The 23,042-nt window shown below is 35.4% G+C and overlaps 1 protein-coding gene across 1 annotated transcript; it reads left to right on the top strand.

The window, feature by feature from the left end:
- The first annotated feature begins 13,159 nt into the window (after positions 1–13,159).
- Positions 13,160–22,957, top strand: LOC104893161 (auxilin-related protein 1). The gene is made up of 8 exons (XM_010679250.4): positions 13,160–14,191; positions 14,606–14,876; positions 15,006–15,114; positions 15,212–15,309; positions 16,306–16,371; positions 16,450–16,539; positions 18,454–18,630; positions 22,645–22,957. The coding sequence occupies exons 1-8, from the start codon at positions 13,551–13,553 to the stop codon at positions 22,681–22,683; spliced, it is 1,491 nt and encodes a 496-aa protein (XP_010677552.1). The 5' UTR covers positions 13,160–13,550; the 3' UTR covers positions 22,684–22,957.
- The last annotated feature ends 85 nt before the right edge of the window (positions 22,958–23,042 follow it).

Raw genomic sequence — 23,042 nt, forward strand, 5'->3', positions numbered from 1 at the left:
ATAGGACATTGTTTCTGAAAAGTAAGGGGGAAGAATTGCTAGTTGTTCAAATTTATGTTGATGATATTATTTTTGGAGCAACTACAGAATTATTATGTCATTATTTTGCTGAACTAATGAAAAGTGAATTTGAAATGTCTATGATGGGAGAATTAAGTTTCTTCCTAGGTTTACAAATCAAGCAACTGGATAATGGCATCATGATACATCAACAGAAATATGTGAAGGAACTATTGAAGAAGTATGGTATGGAAGACTTAAAGACTTATCCTACACCTGTACCTACTGCACTTAAGTTAGATCTGGACGAAAATGGTAAGAAAGTAGATGAAACAATCTACCGAGGTATGATAGGTTCTCTTCTTTATTTAACTTCCAGTCGACCAGATATTCTTCACAGTGTATGTCTCTGCGCCAGATTTCAATCATGTCCAAAGGATCTCACTTCAAAGCTGTCAAACGAATCCTTAGATACTTAAGAGGCACTAACAACTTATATCTATGGTATCCTAAAGGAGGCAACTTTGACTTGATTGGTTTTTCTGACGCAGATTATGCAGGATTTTTAGTAGATAGAAAAAGTACCTCTGGAACAGCCACCTTCTTAGGTCCTTGCTTAATCTCATGGGCTTCCAAAAAGCAAAATTCCGTGGCTCTTTCCACTGCAGAAGCTGAATATGTTGCAGCCGCATCTTGTTGTGCACAGGTATTATGGGTAAGACAACAACTTAGAGATTTTGGTGTTTTGATTGATAATGTGCCCATTATGTGTGATAATACAAGTGCCATAAACATCTCAAAAATCTTGTTCAACATTCACGTACAAAGCATATAGAAATAGATATCATTTTTACGTGATCATGTAGAAAAAGGTAATATAGCCCTTGAATTTATTTGTACTGAAGACCAAATAGCTGATATTTTTACTAAACCCCTTGCTCGTGAAAGATTTGAAAAACTTAGATTAGCCTTGGGGTTGATTTCTAGTGCCTAGTTGATTTAATTTATGTGCTCCTTGATCCCTTTGCAAACTTAAGAGTTCGAAAGATTATACCTACACTAAGTCAGATGTTTGATTTAATTCAAGACTCCTAAAAAGGCTATTGATGTTGTCCTGATAACTGACACCTAAGTTGCTTCCGAAATCATTCTATGAGAAACTCCAACAAAAGTATCACATTTTCGAAAATTTCAATTAATGTTGCTTTGATAAAACTAAAATGATTTTAAAAAATTGTTTTACAAAATTTTTTCGAAAAAATAATGCAAGGCATTTGAAGTAAAAGAGCTTAGTGGACTCCAACCTAAACACACCTAACCTTAAACACCTTCCCCACCATTTCAAAATACCCAAACCACCAACACCTCCTCATAACCGGTTCCCTAAAATACTCATAAACCCTAAAAATTTCCACCTTCTCTCTCCTTTAACCTTCAAGCTCTGAACATGGGAAGAAAGATGGTGGCTAGGCGGCGGTTTCTCAAGAAAAACGCCCCTCCCCTTACTCCCTCACCGACCCCAACACCCCCGACTTCTCCTATGAAAATTCCGACCCCTTCACCACAACCTTCACCCCCGCCGTCTCCACCGCCCTCACCTTCCAAGAATCCTACCCCTTCTCCTCCACCACAACATGACCCTCCACCACCTACTTACACCAAACACCGGTTCAAAACATTCGCCTCAAAAAGACCACCCACGAAACCGCCACAAAACAACCCTCCGGTCTCGGAAAATTCTGTACCACAACCCACCACTCGCAGATCCACTCGCAAAACTCCGACCCATTCCGCTGCCACTACCTCAGACACACCGCCGTCTCGAAAACGGCGCGTTTCCCCTGCTGCGACGACCTCCCTCCTCCTCTAAAAGACCACGGGTTTTGGCGTTTGACAAATCTCCTGAGTATTATCTGGTCGGATCTTTCCTACAAAGTGGTTAGCTAATTCTGCTTTTAAGTTTCTCTTGGAATCTCTTCAATCTCAGGGGTGGGTTTCTTTAGTTTCTTTCAATGATGTTGTGTATGAGGCTGAAGTTGTTCAATTTTATAAAAATCTTTCCATCTCCGATGATATGATTTTATCCACCACAGTCAATGAAATTTCTATTACTTTATCTGTGGACAATCTAGCCGAAATTCTTGGCATTCCTACTGCTGGTTTTTCAGATTTACCTCACCAAAATTGGCCTTTTATCTCTGGGATAGATAACGCGACTATCAGTCGCACATTATCTGATCAGCCTTTGCCCCATGCCCAGATCTTTCCCACCACGATGCTTTCTGCCAAAAATAAATTGCTTCGAAATTTCATCACAAAAAATGTTCTTCCCAGGGTCGAAAACAGGGAAGAATGCCTAATTATGGATCAGGTGTTGATGTGGTTGTTAACACAAGGCACCCCAATTAGCCTCCCTCATCTTATGTTTCACCATATGAAAAACCTGTCCATCACTCCTCTTTATTATCCGTATGGACTATGGCTCACCAAGATCTTTCATGCTTTTGATGTGTTGCTACCTACTTCTAAGGGGATAACGTGTCGTGATGTAATGAGTGGTGGTATCCTGAGTCGTATGGATTTGTGTGTGCTAAAGGGTGAGTTGTTCAAGAAAGATTTTTTGGGGTTTCAACCTAGGGAGGCATGTGAAGGATGTTTGAAGATGATGGAGTATATGCGCGACATGCAAAAACAGATGCAGCAGCTAATGGCCAGACAACGGGCTAGTGACACTCTTGCTGCTCAACGTCACCGCCAGCTTATGTCTAAACCCTAACCACCTTCTTTTTATCCTAGTCCACTATGTACTTTTGACGATGACTTGTAGTTTTTTGGATAAACTTGTAGTTTCTGGTTAAAATGTTTTGATACTTTTGGATGTTTTCTTTGGATATTTCGGCTGATTGTGAATTGGTGTCTAGTTGTAGCACCAGCATCCCTAGCTCGCTTAGTTGAGCTATTGGGTTATTTTGGATATATTCTGACTATGTGCATGTTTTTTGTCTTTATGCTACTTTTTGAGAATGACAAAAGGGGGAAAAGAAAGCATATAATATTGACTAGAATCTTGATGATATCCTAGGTTGAGATAATGTGAATAAAATAATTAAATGAGCATATGGGGACAAGTAGTGAATAATTGAATGCTATTAATTTGATGTACGGATAGATTCTAAAAAGGGTGATAATTCAATCCATGCATACTTTGAGGGGGAACAAAAGAATACATGCATACTTTAAGGGGGAACAAAAGAATATTATATTCATGGTTTGTCATCATCAAAAAGGGGGAATTTGTTGTGCATGCATGTACATGTTATGTTTTATGCACATGTTATGTTTTGATGATGAAAATTAATATAATATGTTGTAGTATGAAAGTATGTAACAGCTGCAACAGATGCATGAAGAAAGAAATTGATAAACGAAGACTTTGAAGAAAAGAAGAATCAAGAATGAAGTCCTAGTTTATAATTTCTTAGAATAGTTACTTTAGATGAAAATGTAATATGCTCTAACTTGGTGATATGCTATGTGCTAAATATAGAAATATAAAGTTAGTATAATTATTATTTTCTTTGAGTTAAGAAAGTAAATAATTATATTAAAATTATACCGAGTTTCTAAAAGATTTTAATAAAAATGAGTTTTTGAAAAGATTTTAATAAAAATAAGATTTTGATAAAAACGAGTTTTTGAAAAGATTTTAACAAAAATCAGATTTTGATAAAAACGAGTTTTAAAGAATTTTAGAAAAAGAAATTTTCGAAAAAACGTGTTTTAGTAAAACGTGTTTTGAGAAAATATAAAATCAGATTTTATTTTGGAAAATATCTTTTTGATAAAAGAAAATAGAATTTGAGTTGAAAAAGAAAATCTAATATGAAAAACTTATCTTTTTTTAGTTTAAAAGATAAAGATAGAAAAAGATAAAGTTTTATCCCTTAAATCAAGGATTAAAAGATAAAGATATTTTTAAGTAATTTTCGTCCTAACCAAGTCTATAAAAGGGAATCAGAATTCACTTTTAAATCTCACGTTTTCAGAGAGAAAAATCGAGTTTATCAAAAGCTGAAAACTATTTCCTCCGGCAATGAGCATAGCACTGAGCGAGTCAGATTTAAGTTACTATTTCACAATTGTAATTGTCCTCTATTTGCTTGACTACGAAGCACATCATTAAGGATCGTTCTTTTCTTGTAACTTTCATATTATAGAGAGTGTCAACACTTAGAGTTAAGTGTTGGGAGTCATTACTAGGGTTAGTAGTGAGGGGAATCTTATTGTATCAAGAGTTTGATATTTTAGGATTCAAAGAAATAAAAGAGTTTTTGTTTCTTGTGGACGTAGATCTCAGAGGTGAGATTGAACCACGTTATATCTTGTGTCAAATCTAATATCTCTTAAGTTCATTATTCGCAAAAAGTCAAATCAGCGATTTACGAGTGTTCGGATCAGTGCCAGGCACTGAGCCACAAAAGGATTTTTGTGAAAATCAATTAGATTTCACCACTCAATTCAACCCCCCTCCCCCTTCTTGAGTGTTCCCTTGGATTCCAACACAAACTCCAATCAGCCAACACCAAATTTACCCAAATTCTCATCTAACCTAATGATAAAGCAAAATTAAGAAAATGACATAAACATTTCAAATAACTTAGTAATAGTCCAAATAACATAGTATGAAATATAACATTGTGTTACTAACTAACTATACAAATAGAAAGTACAAAATGCTAAACCCCCTTTTCTTGTTCAGTATAGATCTAGAGGAACTAGGCATTGACTCATCAAACTTCGCAATGACGTTAAAATAAGCAAGATGGGAGCTGTGTCCGAACGTCGTCGATAAGTTCTCTCACATACTAGAGGCGAAAGCAAATGAGTCGTGGTAGATGTATGGTCAGCGGGCGTAGAAGATATAAAAGTCGATGTATGAGCTGCACAATTTGGCACGAGTTGTAAGATGTGGTTATGTCTAACTCGGCTAACAACGTTAACACAGAGCCCCCTTGTAACACCCCGACAATTATCTATTTTCCAAAACACCTTTTAATATTAAACTTAGAGAATTATAAAGTATTATCGCCCGTGTGATAACGTATCGACTTATTCAGAATTTTGCAACGGAAAGCATATAAAATAAACTTAGTCAATCAGAAAGTCAACTCTAAAAGTCAAACAAACAAAAGTCAAAATCAAACTTAAAAGTCAAAGTCAACTATGAAAAGTATAAAATCAAATATAATAAATAGTCAACACAAGCTCTCCAATATCGAACACATGATGCATCATCTTCAAACCTGTAAATGACAATGCACTATTGATCCCTAAAGACTGCTCACCAAAAGGGTCATCACAGGATCAATAAGGCATAGCCATGATCAACACATACACACAGACACAAAGCACGTAACCAGCAAAACTAAGTACTACATAGCCATAAACAATCCTAACATGATACTAATAAATAATAACACAATAACCTTGCAGACTACTTTTACTGAACTAAACTTTACAACCAATAATTTAATTACTTTAGATGGAATAGTCAACGGAACTAGTTGTCCAAACCAAAACCATTCTTCAATTTAATAGACAAAATACGAGCGAGAGTCCGTATTCCCTTGACCTACGATATCGACGAACCTTTAAAATAAAGAATAGGACAAGGTGATCAATCCGGTCCCAAGAAAAGCCATGGGCTATATACCATCATGTACTCCACCTCATACTTGTCCAACACTTCAGACGTGCACAAGTCTAAAGCTATTGCTATTCACGTTTCACTTTACATGATTAATAATTTATTCACTTGTTATGAGTCACAAGTAGTACAAATAATATAATCATCAAACAATCATAAACTTTCATTTTTATCTTAGGATTAGATAAGGTGGTCAATAACAACTTAACAACCTAAGATTAATTCCATCTTTAGTCCATAACCTTCCTTAATTTGTTGAACCAAGTCAACAACCAACCAACCTTTCATAGGTATAATAATCCACTTACCAAATGAGACTCTCGGTCCTCATAAAGTAATTAAATATCAAAAGGAAATAACATGATTCAATCATGATCCAAATCAATATATATATTAAATGTCTCATATTAATTAATAAAATAAAGTTCCAAATCCCATATGCTTGCATCAATCTTCCATACAAATTAAACATAATATAAAATCATAACCAACATGTTTTACACAACGGCATAAACACGCAAATCCAACTTGATAGAAATCACATATAAACTAAAAATAGCTCCCTATACATGTACTACATGAATCTCATCCTTAGGACATGATACTAATCCATTCAACACACAGGTATGTACGTACCTTGTGTAGATAAATCGAGATGCCACTTTCACAACCTTAAAAGTCGCGTAAAGAGAATTCTCCGCCTAAAATAACCAATATAAATCCATAATGATTACCTCATAAACTTACAACAATAATGAAATACTTTAAACCCTTCTGAAAAGTGTTTAAAAATCTTTCCCATCATTAAAACTTAATTAGTAAAACCTTCTAGTATAGTACTACTACACTAGTTGTTAAAAACTCTCAAAACCCATGTTTAAATCATAACTAATTCATCACCAATACTCTTTTTAAATTTCCAGCAACATATTATATAATAAAACTTCTTTTAAACATACTTAAACATGCTTAAAATTATAAGAATACTCAATTTCATAAACTATAATATACTACTATGGTTTTCCAACTTATAAAACCCTAAAAATCCATGCTTTGATAATTAAAAATCCAATTCAAACATAATAAGTAAATCTGAATTTTGATTTCTTCAATACACAAAGTATATAATCTTAGATTTATAATTAAATCATCAAACTATAACTATTAAACATAAACATATTAATACAAATCTTAAAAATATAAACTTTGTATGAAAATAACTTGAGGAGGAAGAAATAACCAACAAGAGAAGGGGAGCGAGAATCGGCGGCAACAAGGGAGGAGGGAGGCGGCGCGCCAGCTATTGCTGCCGGTGGTAGGGGTGTTCATTGGTGGTTAACTATAGCGAAATAAAATTTTGGGACGGTAATCGAAAGTACCGATTTGGCATATTTGCGAACTGTAATTGTAACCGTTCAAACTGGTAACCGCATAAATGGTTAATCGGTTTTTCGGTACGGTTTTCTGGTTAACCATTACTCGAGTTTTATCAAATTATTTTACTAATTTTATATATTAGATTTCAAATTTTTCTCAACATAAATTATATACCATTAATACCAAGATTCTCTATAAAAGACAATCATCTTTAAAAACATTCCACACCATACAATACAATGAATACATATCTCAAAGTTCCAAGAAAAAACAAGCACAAAATTCTAAACTATTACAAGTTAGTAGTTCACAGTGAGTTGTTCATAATGAAAGTAGTTCACAATCATCTCTAAACTATGGCAGAGAGTAGTTCACAATCATCTCTAAACTATGGCAGAGAGTAGTTCATCCTTACAGTCATCTTCGAAACAGAAAAGCAGCAGCAAATGCACAAACTTACACAGTCGACCAAAACTGTTAGTATTCAGATTTGAAAACAAATAATATCAAATTTCTACTTCAAGGAACAAACCAAACCCCACTGAATCCTAATAGGCCCCCTCCTCTGAAGTGCACATGCAAATCCTATTTTGTATAAGTTCTCCAGTAGATAATGAACTTCACAGTGAGTGCACAGAGGCATTTATTAGTCTCCCGCCATAAAGAATTAAATAATAATAACATAAAATAAATTTATCCGGTTTTTCGGCTAAACGTTTTATAAAAAATCATAACCGTAACCATACCGTTTAACCGCAATTTTTACCGGTTAGGCAACCGAACTGTTTAATCCCAAATTTTCCGGGCCGGTAACCACTCATTTTGACCGATTTCTCGATTTTTTGGTACGGTATTTCGGTTTTTTGTGAACACCCCTAGCCGGTGGGATGCTGTCGTGACTGGCCAGAAACCGAAGGAGGAGGAAGAAGTCGGGTGAGCGAGGGAGAAGAAGAGGAGAGTGTCGATGTAACACCCCGATAATTCTCTCTTTTCCAAAAATACTTTTCAAAAAAAAAATTAGAGAATCATCAAAGTATTATCGCCCGTGTGATAGTGTATCGGCTTATTCAAAATTTTGCAGCGGAAAACATATAACTAATTTTATAATTGAAATATAATAAATAACAAAGTAACTGTAAAACCAAACAACAATGTTAACGTTAACCCCAAACCAAACTTAAATATAATGTATCTACTATAAAACAATAAATAATCAACATGCTACATAAGCTCTCCATTCCCGACATCCCATGATGCATCATCTGCACACCCTGTAGATGTCAATGCACTAAGGAAACTGATCACCAATGGGTTATCACATGATCAATAAGGCAAAGCCATGCTCAACACATACAAACAAAGCACGTAGTCAGCAAAGCTGAGTACTACATAACAGTAAATAAATATTTGTAACATGATACTAATAAATATTAAGCAGGGATAAATAGCAGCATAACAATATGCAGATAACTTTTACTGAACTAAACTTTAACAACCTTTTTATTACTTTAATAGAATTGTCATTGGACCGAGTTGTCTAACAAAAAACCAGTCTTCACCTAGGAAGACGAAATACGGGTGCGACTCCGTATTCCAAATGACCTGCGATATCGAGGAACCTTTTAAATATAAATGGGAACGGTGATCAATCCAATTCCCAGAAAAAGTCATGGCACGCTCACCATGTACCCCAACTCCTGATTGTCTAACTTCAGACATGCACCAATCTAAATTTTATCACTATCCAAGTTTCACTTTACATGATTTATCAATTATTACTTGTTATGACACACAAGCAATACAAATAATATATAATCAAATATCCACAACTTTATTTCTTTTATCTTAGGATTATATAAGTGATTATACAACCTACAACACAAGATTAATTCCTTCCTTAATTCAATCTTTCTTATTTGTTGAACCTAGCCAACAACCAACTTGTCTTTCAAAGGTATAAATTATCAACTTATCAAATAAGGCCCACAGTCCTCATACAATAGTGAAAATAATAATATAAGGGAACACATGATTCAATCATGATCCAACTAATAAATATATTAATTCCCCCATGTGAATTAATAAATAAAGTTCTCAACCAACATGCTTGCATCAATGTTCCATACAAACATGAGATAAATCTCATAATTAACTATCATACTTAGCATGTTCTCACACAAGCATATAAAACATGTAGAATTCAACATAATAACAATCATATATGAACTCATAAAGTTCTCAACCAACATGCTTGCATCAATGTTCCATACAAACATGAGATAAATCTCATAATTAAATATCATACTTAGCATGTTCTCACACAAGCATATAAAACATGTAGAATTCAACATAATACAATCATATATGAACTCTTAAAGTTCCTATACATGATACTACATAACTTTGCTTCCTAAAATCATGATACTACATCAAACAACACATAGGTATGTACGTACCTTGTATAGACAAATTGATAGCCCACTTTAACAACTTTAGAAGTCCCCTAGAAAGAAATAATCTCCGCCTAAAACAACCAATAAAATTCATAATCAATACTCCAAATAAATTCCAGCAACTTTAAAATACTTTAAATCTCCTTTAACAATATTTAATTTAAAAGTTGTTTTCAACATTAAAACTTCAATTACTTATATTCCCTAGCATAGTACTACTATGTTAGTCATTGAAATCCATAAAACTTCATTAATAACAACCTTTCTAAAATTCCAACAGCTTATAATTTATTAAAACTCCCTTTAAATATACTTAAACATGCTTAACTTCATAAATTCAATCAATTTCATAGTTTATAACATGCTACTATGATTTTTCAATCTTTAACTCCCTAAAAATCCATGCTTTGATAATTAAATTCCAATTTAAACATAATAATTAAATTTGAATTTTTCTTCTTTCAATACGTAATTTATATAATCATAGATTCATCATTAAAACAGTAAATTGAAGCTTCTAAACATAATTAGTACTAAAACAAATCATAAAAACATAATCTTTAAGCAAAATATGAGGAAGAAGAAAAGAAATCAAACCAACACAAGAAAGAAGAACAAGTGAAGAGGTGCAGGCGTGAAAACAGCGGCGGCGGCAATAGCCCAGTGGTCGGCGGTGGTGGTGTTATGAAGCTGGGGGATTTCTTGTTGAGGAAGAAAGTATTTCTTGGAAGAGAAGAAAAGAAAAGAAAGAGGAAAAAACATGAAGGAGAGGAAAAGAAAGGGTGGCCGATTCTTTGGGTGAGAGAGGGAAGAGAGAGAAAATTTGTGTGGGTAAAATATTTGGATTTAAAGGTATTTATAAGTATGTTTTCCTTTTGGGCTTAGGAAAAGACAATTAGGTTTTAAGTAAAGTTGAATGATGAAAAGGATTGATGAGTAAAACTCCTAACACCACTAGAAATCCATTTTCCTAGTCCAATTAGTATTTGGATTTCTCAAACCCATTTAAATTCCTTTTTCAAATCCAAATAGTATTTTAAATATTTTTCAAAGCATGCCTTAACAAAATAATTTAACTTTCTTAAATCCTTAAAATAATTCCTTTTACTTTCAAAATAGTCAACCTTTTAATAAATAAATTATTTTAAACTAAATTATATTTACATATAAATTTATATATACTAAAATATATTTATAAAATTCATAAATTTACGAGGGATTACAGCCGAAAATAAGGGGGAGGAAGAGAGAAAATAAATGTGTTTAATGTGTGGGAATTTGTGTAAACAAGGGTATTTATAGTTTCTCCCACTAGGGATCCAATCATGAGTTGGCCTTTGGTGGGATAGCTAAAAGAGAATATTGATAGGAAAATTTATAAGGTTCAGACTCCTCTAACCCAATATTAAAATTCTTTTACTTCAACTCTACTAGTTTATTTATAAAATGATTTTTCAAAGCATGACTAAATAAAATATTTGATTATTTAAAATCATTAATTAATTCTTTTGACTTTCAAATAGTCAACCTTTTAAGAAATAAATGATATAAATGTTAAAGTATACTAAAATATATATAAATATACATTAAAAAATATATATTTATAAAATTCATAAATTTACGGGGAATTACACCCCTCATGTTACGCAATGTCAACACATTTAGCTGACATCCCATATTTGGAGGCAACGACTCATCAGCCTCCAGTACACTCCCGCACAAAATTCTAGAGATCGACCATGCTTTCACAAAATTCTTAAATTGTTGCAATGAGGCTAACTCTTGCCCAATCTCAAATTCATAAGCCACTATCAATGAGCTATTACATTTCAAGTCATTTATGCATCTATTAACCTTTGATTAACTTCGTCAATCTTAAGTCAATCTTGTGAAGGAATACCCTCCTTTATTGCCTTATCAACTGCTTCTCTTACACCATCCTCCTCCTCTTTATCAGATTCCACATGTTGCTCCTCATTTTCCAAAAATTCCACATCATTTCGATATAGAGTATTCATATGTAATGTGGATGGTATGTGGCCGGGGAGACGAACCACGATAACTAAACTCATTCATATGCTCGTTGACATAATTTGGATTTGATAACATGATAGTAAATGATCTAAATTCCATACTACGAGCTGATGTCAGTACTTCCATGCTACTCCTACACTCTATTCGAGGGACATAACCCACAATACTTTGGAGATTTATCTCTCCTTATGAACTTGTTCAATGTACACCTCCATTGCCATGACTGACATTTATGTCACTGAAAGCCACACAACACTTAGTGACTCGTCATCCTCAAGTGCAATTGGCACATATTTACCCGACATTGGATATCTCATAAATACTTTTAATTCCACGAACATACGATCACAACCAACTACGTCATAACCCTATACAAAATCTCTTGAAACCTCATACCAGAATTGATGAACAATTTTTCCGTCCACCTCTATACACAATATCAATGTCATCATTTTGAGATAGCTCACCATGCCACCCAAATAAGGTATAAAGGATATTTTTGGTTGTACCATATTCTACATACAAAAACACAATATTCAAGTTATTTTTATTCCACACATCAAAACAATATCAACTCACCATTCTTCAACTATACTAATCGCTTTTGCAACTTCCCTAAAATAACTAAATTCATTAAACTATTAACCAAATTAACCAACCAATATCAAGTCAATATATAAGCTCAACAAGCATTATCCATTTATTATAATTAGACTTCCAATTCAAGCAAAATCAACCATCACAAAATGCTAATTCATGCAAAAGCAACTAAAAACAACTAATCATGAACTATATGCACACAAAATGGTTGAAACAACTAATCAAACAAAACAATTGCCAACTAACAAAATTAACCAACTTAAATACGTAACAAATATGATATGCAAAGCAAATTCAAATAAAGAATTTCAATGAAAAAAAATAAACTACCACAAAAATTGAGATGGGGATTGAAACTGATGTTGCACAAGTGGTAGGCTGCAATTGTTGACAGCGGGTAGTGGACGGCGAGCGACGATCGACGGCAGGCGCTGGGCAAGCGGCATCGGTGGTCGGAGATGGGTAGCCGTGAGATATGCAAGAGAGAATGCAATGTAAGATAGAGAGGGAGGGAGGAAAAAATTTGGAGAGAAATGTCGTGAAATGAGAATTTGGTGGCCTACGTGCAATTTGGGGCTGCAAGTAAACCACTACTTTCTGTAGCGGTCTTGTTTAAAGAACCGTTACTCTCAGTAGCGGTTTACCTACACGAACTGCTTCAACTTGTCTTGGGAAAGCACTTTAAACTGCTACTAAGAATAGCGATTAGGTTTAGTCAAACGGTACTATGTGTAGGGGTTTTGTTTTTCCTGAATCGCTAATTGCGTTTGCTGACTTATTGTGATTAACCACTACTCTGAGTAGCCGTATTTCTTAAGTACAATACGAAAATTTTGACATCTTATTCTATATGATAATCAATTCTTCAAATTGAATCTCGTCTACACTATTACGATTTACGCATAACAGCTTGTTCATAACAAAAGAAAGAAAAACAAAAGTTTATGCATTTCCATAATAAATTTGCAATTTCTTCGAAAATTCTCACCATGTCGTATTTATCTCCTTCGTCAGAAAACAAAAAATATATATGTTTTGAATGACCGACGAAGCCGACAGCCATATTTCAGAGCGAGCGACCGAGAACCCAGAAAGAGAGGGGAGAGAGAACTGTTCTCCTTCCCAGAATTTGGGTTTGAGCAGCCATAACCTAATTCAACCTCTAATTTGCGCCGATTCTCCTTCTCTTCTGCAACTTTATTGTTTTTTTCCTTGCGTTTTTCTTTTGCACGTTCTTATTTCATACCCCATTTCCTTTTTTGGTCCATCAATTTTTGCACCGACAAAAAAAAGTTTTTAGTTTTGCACTTGAAATTACTATACTTTTAGCTGAATTAAATTCAAATTTGGCAATAACCGAGTTGAAAAATCATCAAATAATGGATGATTTTGGTGTTTTAGTGAAAAATTATGGTATCAAACCCCAAGGCAAATCAGCTCCAATGGCTGCATCGAAAACAGCACCAAGAACAACAACAACAACAACAACCACCCACAATTACAAATCTGTAAATCTAGATCCATCTTTTGGTACCCACACCCATAATTCAAATTCAGGAACTGGGTCTTTTTTCAATGATCACAATGATGATATTTTCGGGTTCAACTCAGTTAAGTGTTCTAATAATTATTCAAGTTCAGATGTTTTTGATGATGTATTTCAAATGCCAATGAAAAATCCTAGTTTCTCTAGTGGAGGAGGTGGTGGGGTTGACTTTGATATTGAATCTATGCTCAAAGGTTCAATGAATTTGAACTCGAACTCGAACTCGAAGCCGCCTTCGAATGTTGATGATGATCTTATTTGGGGGTTTTCTGGGAATGGGAGCACTAATGTGGTGGTTGAAACTGATGACTTGTTGTCATCTGATCCTGTGGATGATTTCTTGGGTAAATTGGGAAATTTGGGTTCTGATCAAAGAGTTTCCAAAGGTACAAAATCGGTTGAATTGAAGAGGAATAAGTTTATAGCTGATGATTTGATACCGGGGTTCGGGACAAGCAGTGCTTCTAATGATAGGTATGTAACTTTGCTTCTTGTACAGCTAAATATCTATGTTTATGTTAATGTATATTGTATTTCTTGCAATATTAGTGAGCTATATTTGTATCTTTGGTAGTTTATTTGGTATGAATAATGAGAGTATATCTCACTAGCTTGATTTTAATGTATTAGGAGGTATATGAGTGTTTGACATTGATAGCACTATGGGGGTTAATGGTCTTCCCTACTTTATGGAATGGTTGAACTCTGAGCACTCTAGAGAACATGGTGGGTTCTAAATTGATGAGTTCACATGTTGAAAGAAATATTATTCTTTAATTTGGGTGAACAATGAAATGCATTATTGTATGAACAGAGTATTTCATTCCCTTGCTATGTCTGAGAGTATTTAGCTGAATATGGACTTGTTTGCTCTGAAACTGTTGAAAGAGCTCAGGCTTCTGCAGCAGAGAAGAGTTCAGGTTCTTCTTCACTTGAAGAACTTGAAGAATTTGCAATGGGAAGGACCAATGTAAGTTCAGTCAAGAAGGAAGAGAAGAAGACAGCCAACCAAAAATCACGGGAGACGAACTTCATTGATATAGATGGCAGCTTTAATGGTTACAGTGAACCAATGTTTCCAGAAGAAGCACCTGATTTGGATTCTTTTTTTGGTGCACACACTAAAAAGAGTGTACCTGTAGCTGAAGACACATCCATGGTAAGATACCGCTCCCTCCCCCTCAAAGAAAATGGGAGATATGCGGTTTGGGTTTTTGTTATTTAGGATTTTACCCTTAGTTCGTTTTTTTTTTTTTTGAGATGCTAAATTCATGTTGACATATTTCAGAATGGAAAATCCACTGAAGTATCAGATCTGTTTTCTGAATCCGCATTTGGAATGGAGAAGAAAGTGTCATCGAGAGATTTTCCTGATGATTTTTCGTCGATATTTGGAGGTATATCAGTTGTTCTGAGTTTTGTTGATTTGTAGCTTTCTTCAGATCTTCTGTTAATCATTTATGATGATTTCAAATATATTTCACCTTATGATAGCTGTCCCGACATCTGGAGTGTTTGAGGAAATTGAAGGAGAAAGTGATGAAAGACGAAGATTAAGATTAGAACGTCACCAAAAAGCTATGGGTCGTATGGTATGTGGTGCAGAGTTTTTGGTTTTCTTTGCCAGTAGCAGTTCTTTTCTTGGGTTGCTAGTGAAGTCACTCTGTGATGTAAATGATGATTGGTTTTGCATTCTCTTTATATGTCTAATTTGGCTATGAGTGGAACTTTTTTTGGATGAATAACAGTTTATATTTAAGCTATCTATCCCTCCTCCTCTGATCAGTGAGGGGTGAGAGTACATGTTAGTTAAATTTCAATTTTTTGTAATGGATTGTTATCTTGTTTTAAATGTTTTATGTTATATTTTATGAAAATGAAGGAAAAATATCTGGAGGGGAGGGGGAGAAGGGAAAAGGACTGCTCTTTTATCCCTTTGTAAAAGCTTAAGGCTAATCCTTCCATTTCTTCAGTGTCTATAGAGGTATCTTGGGGGACAAGAAGAGCTTTTTTTTAGCTTAAGAAACTTCTTAATATAGTTCAAATTATTTTGACAAGATTTAGTTTGGTGAAGACAAGATCTGAATCTGTGACCTTCAGCTTCAGAAATCCATATTAAGGAAATGTGAAAAATATTAAGGGAGAGTGGAAGTATGAATTTTGAAAAATTTGGGTTCTCCCCTAGACTAAGGGCCTATCCGTTCTCATTTTAGGTTTTGTGTTTTCAGTTTTTCATAATTTAAAACAAAATATGGACTGGAAAAATATTTTCGAGTATTAGTTAATTTTCAAAAATAAACACAATCAGTATAAGTGTGACCAACTTCATGTTCATTATAACAGAACAAGCCCTAGGCCCCTAAGATATTGGTGGTTGGTGCATTTATTTAGTTGATAGTCTAGGTAGTACTGTACATGGTTTGTTTACACGGTAGGTAATAATCTAAGTTGGATCTTGTATGGTTGATGTCCCTGTGCAAATGCTTTATTAATGTATTGCTGTGCTGATATTTATGGTGCTGAGGTTACATGCTTTTGCTCATAGTTGTTGGGCACATCACTTAGCTGCGATTCTGCTTAATGTGTAGGAACAAGCATTGGCACAGTTGAATCAACGTGAATATGAGGCTCAACAGGAGCAGGAAGAGAGATATGTGGGTATTTCTTTGCAATGTACTGTCATAGATAGATTGGTGCTGTGCCTAATGCATTCTTGTATGCTTGCGTTTTAGAGGATTGCCGAAGCTATGGATCTGGAGATGAAGCAATGGGCTGCTGGGAAAGAGGGGAACTTGCGAGCACTACTGTCATCTTTGCAACAGGTATTTTCTGATCCCATTAGTGAATCTTATTGCTTTGAGGTAACTTTCATATACCCTTCACTATTTGAATTCTCAAAATCATATCAATTTGGTAAAGTTGATAATTCTTGGACTGTTGGACATTATTTTTTGGGCTTTGACTTGTATGCATACATGTGGATGTAATGTTCCTTATATCACCTACAATGTGTGCCTAATGCTGCTATAAGGATTAAACCCTGGATTCTGGCTATTCCTCATTGAAGAAACCTGATCTCATGTTGGTTAGGAACAGTGGGACATGGATAGGGGTGCTTATCGCACGACCGAGCCTGAACTGTAGAGGGCTCGGCTCGTGAGCTCGATAAGTGAACTCGGCTCGTGAGCTCGATAAGTGAAGCTCGGCTCAAGCTCGTGAGCTTCTCTCAAGGCTCGAGCTGAGCTTGAGCTCGATATGAGACAAGTTAAAAAATAAACCAACACAACATTAAACCAAACAAAAAATTTATATTTAAAAGAATTGTTGACAGATCATGTAGAACTATAGACTAAATTCAAAAAGTAACATGAATAAACATAATTTACTTCATTTTTACCTGCTAACCAAATGAACTACTTACAAATATACATAAAAAATCGACAAACTAGATCTAAAAGGATACGAAAAGAGAAGACATCAAAAATTTTCAATGTAAAAAATTGTATAAAAGGATACATATAAATTATAATAACTTCTTTTAAGTGTCTTAACCTATAATAACTTTTTAAGTGCTTTTGGTTATAAATAGTTATTTTTTTTATATAAAATAATGATTGAGGTTGTTCACGAGTTTTTCGAGCCGAGCATAGCGTAGTTGGGCTTGGCTCATTAAGTTCTCGAGCGAGTCCAAATCCGAGCCGAGCTACCATGAGTCAAGCTTTGACAAGCTTTGACCGAGCCGAGCCGAGCCTGAAGTGTTCACGAGCAGGCCTAGCTTATTATCAACCCTAGACATGGATGCATGAGATTTGCATGTTAGGAGTTAGGGTACCCATTTCTGGCATGATTAAATGATGTGTTTGTTGAAGATGGCTCTTAGCCTCTTATTGACTCTGTGCTTCATGACCTTTAACAACTCCTCCTGTTAGATCTTTTCTATTTACATCAGCAACATATGTTACCTAATTGCTTACCTATTTACTTCATCAAATCTCATGGGTAGAAGATAAACATTATCGATACTTCATCGTCATTAAATCTCAAGTGGTTAGATTCTTTAATCATACAGGCCAAACTTTTAGAATCTGTGTGTTTAGTTGAGCTCACCATTTGTACACTAGTAGTGCAGTAGTACCGCAGCATTTCTGTATCCTTCTATCATGACTGCTGCCACCTAAAATCGTTGTTTTGTAACTACATTCGTCATCATTTTTACAAATTCTATAAAGGTAAAATCATGCTTCACTTGACCTACCTAATTAGCTGTGCAGCAGATACCTCAAATTGCTTTTGTCTTTCTTCAGTAGACCTTCAATAATGGCATCAAATGTAGGCATGACAATTGACTTGAGAAGAGGACTTGAATCTCGCACCCCTTTTAGGTCAAAAGCATTTTGACTTGTGTGTATTTCTTCTGTTAAGACTTCATAATATAAACTTAGTTGTAATTTTGTAATGTGGCAGTGTCTACTTGTCTCTAACTGGATTAGAGAATATCATATATAGCTCCTGGATCAGGTCAATGTCCTTGATCCATCGGTATTGTCATTGTTTATTGTTTTGTGGTTTAAAGGTGCTTCTCAATTCTCATGTATCACATAGACAAGGTTGTATCTTTCCTTCTTTTTGGTCTCTTAAGCCCCCCCCTTTGGTTTTCTTTGTATCTTCTCTGAACTGAGGATTATATGTTTGTTAATTATACCTTCTCCTATGTGCGTATATTTTCTGATAAGCAGGTGCTTCCCCCTGCCCTTGGTTGGCGGCAAGTTACTTTAACAGACTTGATTACATCCTCTCAAGTTAAAGTCGTATACAAAAAGGCTGCACTGTGTGTCCACCCAGATAAAGTGCAGCAGAAAGGTGCTAGTCTTCAGCAAAAGTATGTTGCAGAGAAAGTTTTTGATCTGCTGAAGGTATAAATTTTTTGACTTACTCTTTTAGTTATATTAGTTGTCTTTTCATGCACTAATTACTGCCATGACACCTAAAAGGGCAATAATGCTTGTATTTCCATCCTGTGGACTGATTCTCTTGTGCAGCTGTGGACCAGCCTGTGGTGCATTCTCAATCTATATTTTGATGAATGTTGCTCGTTATTTAAATGAAGTTGATCTCTTAAGACTATTAGATTTGGAGATTATGACACCCTTGCAACTTGCATGTATTTTACACGTATCTTGTGAAACTTGTGGATTCAAATGAAGTATCATGTTGCGAGATTACAACTTTAAATTATTTGCATATTTTCGCATGGAACTTTACATAGTCATTTGTAACCAGGAAATGACTTTTCTTTGTTCCTTTTCTCTGTTTGTGTGTGTGTCTTGTTTGGGTGAGGGGGAAACTGTGCATGTGTTTTCGTGGGGGTATGCGACTGTATCCTGTAATATAGGTATTTGAGGGGGGTCTTCTCCACGTTGGGGGTTTTGGATTCATCCTTGCATTAGATGTACTGTATTCTGTTTTTTGATAATTTGCTGCTATAGTACCGTGGCATGAGCTCTGCTACGAAATTAGATAATTATCCAGGAAGGTAGGGAATGTATGTGTGTGATATTCTTTTTCCGTAACGTAGGCTCATTCCTTGGTTCTGTTTCAATTTTTTGAGGTTAGTTTCATCTTTCTACTAAGTACCTTCTCTTCTGATTTGCGAAATTATTCTACTATATCATGGTATGACATGTTCTGTGAAATGATATAACTATCCAGGTGGGTGAAAGAAAGATTATCTTCAGTGTCATTTTTTTGTGTGTAATTTTCCTTGCATCTCAACTATAGTATTTTGCATCGGGTGAGTTGATGCATATCATATGGGATGGTAGTTGTTAAGTTTGTGAATGACATAATAGGAGTGATTATATTCTAGAGTTTCCAGCGGAAGCATCAGAATCAAGTATTTTCATACACACCGGAGGTTAAGGCCGCATATATACTTATAACCTAACCCACCTATGAAGTTTACTTATGCAAGGTCCCACCTATCTCACTCGGGCTCGGGTACTGATGTCAGACACGTGTATATGGTTAAGTGTCCAACTCCTGTATTTTACGAAAATTTCTATGATGAAGTACTGTAATATCTGTTCGAGTCGCGGAGGATCTGACATAGGTACTTATGGGGAAATGAAGAGTCCAAGTAAGACAAGGCTCCACAAGTGTTGGTAAGCTTGGTATTAATTCAAGGAAGAGTATACAGGGTAGTTCTTATAATTCAGTTATGTGTTAGTCATGCAAGGGTTGGGGAATGTCATGACGTACATAAAAAGGGGGATTTAATGGTGACATGGGGTATCTAGATACTTCATCCTAATTACCCACTTTGATTTTCATGAAAACTAGGGAAATGGGGGAAAATTGGTGAGAAAAATGGAAGAGGGTTAGAAAGAATTATAAGGTTGATGTGAGTATTAAAGTAAAAGGATGTGGAGCTCATGTCTCAAGATAGAAAAACTGAAGTGGGTAAATTTTTGTGAAACTAAGATCTTGTATTCTTGTAAATGGTGTAGAGCCTCCTGCATTCAAGCTTTATGTTCGTAGCTTGTGATTTACCATGATTAAGGCAGAGACAATTTGGAGGTGTTCTTTTGCTCGACTTGCGTACTGACTTCTGAGTGCTTCTCTGATTCTTAGGACTTCAGAAAAGTCTTGCCAGAATCTTTTCATCACAAATGCTTGCAGCCACTGACCTTTTCATTCCTGCAAATATCTACTATACCATTTTCTAGAGTCTCTCCATTAGTCGATTGACAAGAAGTGTATTGCATACTTGCACTGGGTCCCAAACCACTTTGCATCAGTATTCCATAAGGTAGGGAAAGCAGTGGCGTGGCCAGCTTTCTGGTAAGGTTTAGTTGTGGATTAAGAAGGCTTTTTTTTTTTTTTAAGTTTCTAGCTTTGCAGCCTCAAGATTGACACTTTTCTTTTCCCAATTTAAGCATTGGCTAAAGGCAAAGAAAACATTTTTGTGACGAGGTTGTTGTAAATACATGTGAGGTCTGCTATGAGTCCATGCCTCAAGAGGGTGGGGGAGGTATCAGAGATTCCTAAATGATATTGGATTTCATGGGTCTGGCACAGAGCCTGTTGCTAATTCGCTATCGTCATTGGGATGAAAGAATGAGGAGTATTAAAGAGAGAAACTTCTTTTAGACTGTTTTAAGTGGAGGGTAGGATTTCACCCCACCAAATATCTGAGAGGAAACTATCTTATCTTAGGTCGAAATCATCACTGCTAGTGCTAGCCTTATGTTTTCTTTCAAGGTGAGGTTTAGTCAACTTTGGGTCAAACTTATCCATTTTGGTTCATGTAGAAGTAAACAACATTAAGGAATAAACGATTTAGTCTGAATAAGAGACTCTGTACAGAGGGAGGTTAATGACAAGTTCTAAGAGAACCTGTCTCCAACAATTGTCCTGCACCCTTGATTCATCCTCACTGCTGTTCACTGCCTTCTAGATTACAATTCTAAGAGAACCTATCCATTGAAGGCTCTCTTTGCAAAGCTTCCAATCCTTATCCATTTCTTGCATATGTAAGATCCTTTTATGTTCAATTTGTTTCTATTGTTTCTCTCAAACATGAATTTGGAGGCCTTATTAGAGATGTTCCATTTCTATCGAAGATTGGCCATGCTATTAGATTCATGCTAGTTTGATATATATGCTCAAACCCCCTTGGCTCATCGGTCTGCATTCTGTCCCAAGAAATACAGCCAATCCCTTTCTCTTCCTGAAAATTCCTCGTTTTGCAGATATGTTGTGCAGGTTAATGAGAATCTTTTTTGGAATACAGATCCATTGTGTAAAAACACGGGGACTGCATTTATGCAACGTTGAGTTGATGAGATTGAGTCTGCCAGCTTTGGATAGGAAATTCAACTTGCAGTAGGCAAGCTTAGAAGATATATATTATTTATGATGAGATCAAACTTACTTTTGAAGGCTTCTTCCAGGAGAGGGGGTAACCTAAATAGTCTTCCTGGTCATAAGCTCTGGATCCATATGATTTATTGCTCCAAATCATTAATGAGATCTGGATCAGAGTTGGTGGAAAAAGGGATGTAGACTTTCTGTGATAAGTCTATGCCTAGACACTTGAAAAAAAGAGTCGAGGGTCTCAGATTCAGTCTTCAGGGTTTCATGATCAGCTTTCAAAAATTTATTTCCTGTTATAAGCAAACATGAGATGGAAAATCCCTTTTTCCTGAGGAAAATCTCTTCCAGTTCCCTTTAAGACAAGCCTCATGTATTTGCTTTGAAAGGAATTAGATGCATAAGATGAAGATATAACATACAAGGGAATGGTACACAACTTTGGACGAGGGAAATGTTCATACTGGACAGATAGCCAAACCACACTTCTGTATGGCTGCTAATAAGGCATTTTCACCTTGACATAGCTCTGTTGTCATTTCTGGATAAAGTTTGCCTCTAGGACGAACCCGTATCTGTGCTCATATTCAAAGATGCACTCTGTTGAAAAGCTTTCTTTAGGACTAGCTCCTATATCTTGTGCTGACTAATTGATTCATCATTAATAAAGACTCCAATCAAATATACATCACATCACCCTTCAGACTTCAAGTTCACAGCCACATAGGTGGATCTCGAGTTAGACTATGTGGTGTACGACTATTAGGGGTAAGGTCTCGACTGACATTGTTCAGGATGTACATTGGGCATGGACTGTTGATTTCTTTTGGAGTTCAGAAAAGTTCCAAAAATCCGGATTCAGTTTTGTTAGGCCGAGTATTCCAAGTCCCAACACAAGTTATGTGACAGAAAGATTCTTTGTATTGCATTTGTAAATTGTAGGTTGCATTTTTGTACAGTTGAAGTTTCCATACCTTGCTTTTAAAATCTCTCCCCCTTCCCTCCCCCTTTTCGTTTTGATTCTTTCTGAACCTCCAGTTATTGGCCCTATGCAGGAAGCTTGGAACAAGTTCAATACTGAGGAGCTTCGATAGAACTTTTATCACATCTTTCCTTCTTTTGTTGGTCTTTCCCACCGAGCTTCGTAATCGCTGGAGAATTTCGTATGCACTATGTAGAGGAGTTATTCTTTTTCCTTTTGCATGTAAAGGTTTCCCTTTTCTAATTTTATTTGTATTTAGAAGTTGCTAGTTTATCTGTGTCGAATCAATGTAGCATTTGTCAATAGTTGCATAAGCTTAAACCATATGTTAATGAATCTAAGTGTAAGTTAATGAATTTGTCTTTAAATTGCTTGATTGCTTACCATTCTTTGATAGTTAATTCATTAAAATCTGTTTAGTTCTTGAGCGATGCTGTAAAATTAAATTTTTGCGGTCCATGTAGGCTTCAA

The sequence above is a fragment of the Beta vulgaris genome, chromosome 1 (genome assembly GCF_026745355.1).
Source record: "Beta vulgaris subsp. vulgaris cultivar EL10 chromosome 1, EL10.2, whole genome shotgun sequence".
In the NCBI taxonomy this organism is placed as follows: Eukaryota; Viridiplantae; Streptophyta; class Magnoliopsida; order Caryophyllales; family Amaranthaceae; genus Beta; species Beta vulgaris.

What these genes read in the sequence shown, in the direction of transcription:
- LOC104893161 (XM_010679250.4), top strand. Translation starts at nt 13,551, where the DNA reads ATGGATGATTTTGGTGTTTTAGTGAAAAATTATGGTATCAAACCCCAA. An exon ending in TTTTTCGTCGATATTTGGAG is followed by an intron (nt 15,115 to 15,211) that starts GTATATCAGTTG and finishes ACCTTATGATAG; the next exon opens with CTGTCCCGACATCTGGAGTG. An exon ending in AGGAGCAGGAAGAGAGATAT is followed by an intron (nt 16,372 to 16,449) that starts GTGGGTATTTCT and finishes CTTGCGTTTTAG; the next exon opens with AGGATTGCCGAAGCTATGGA.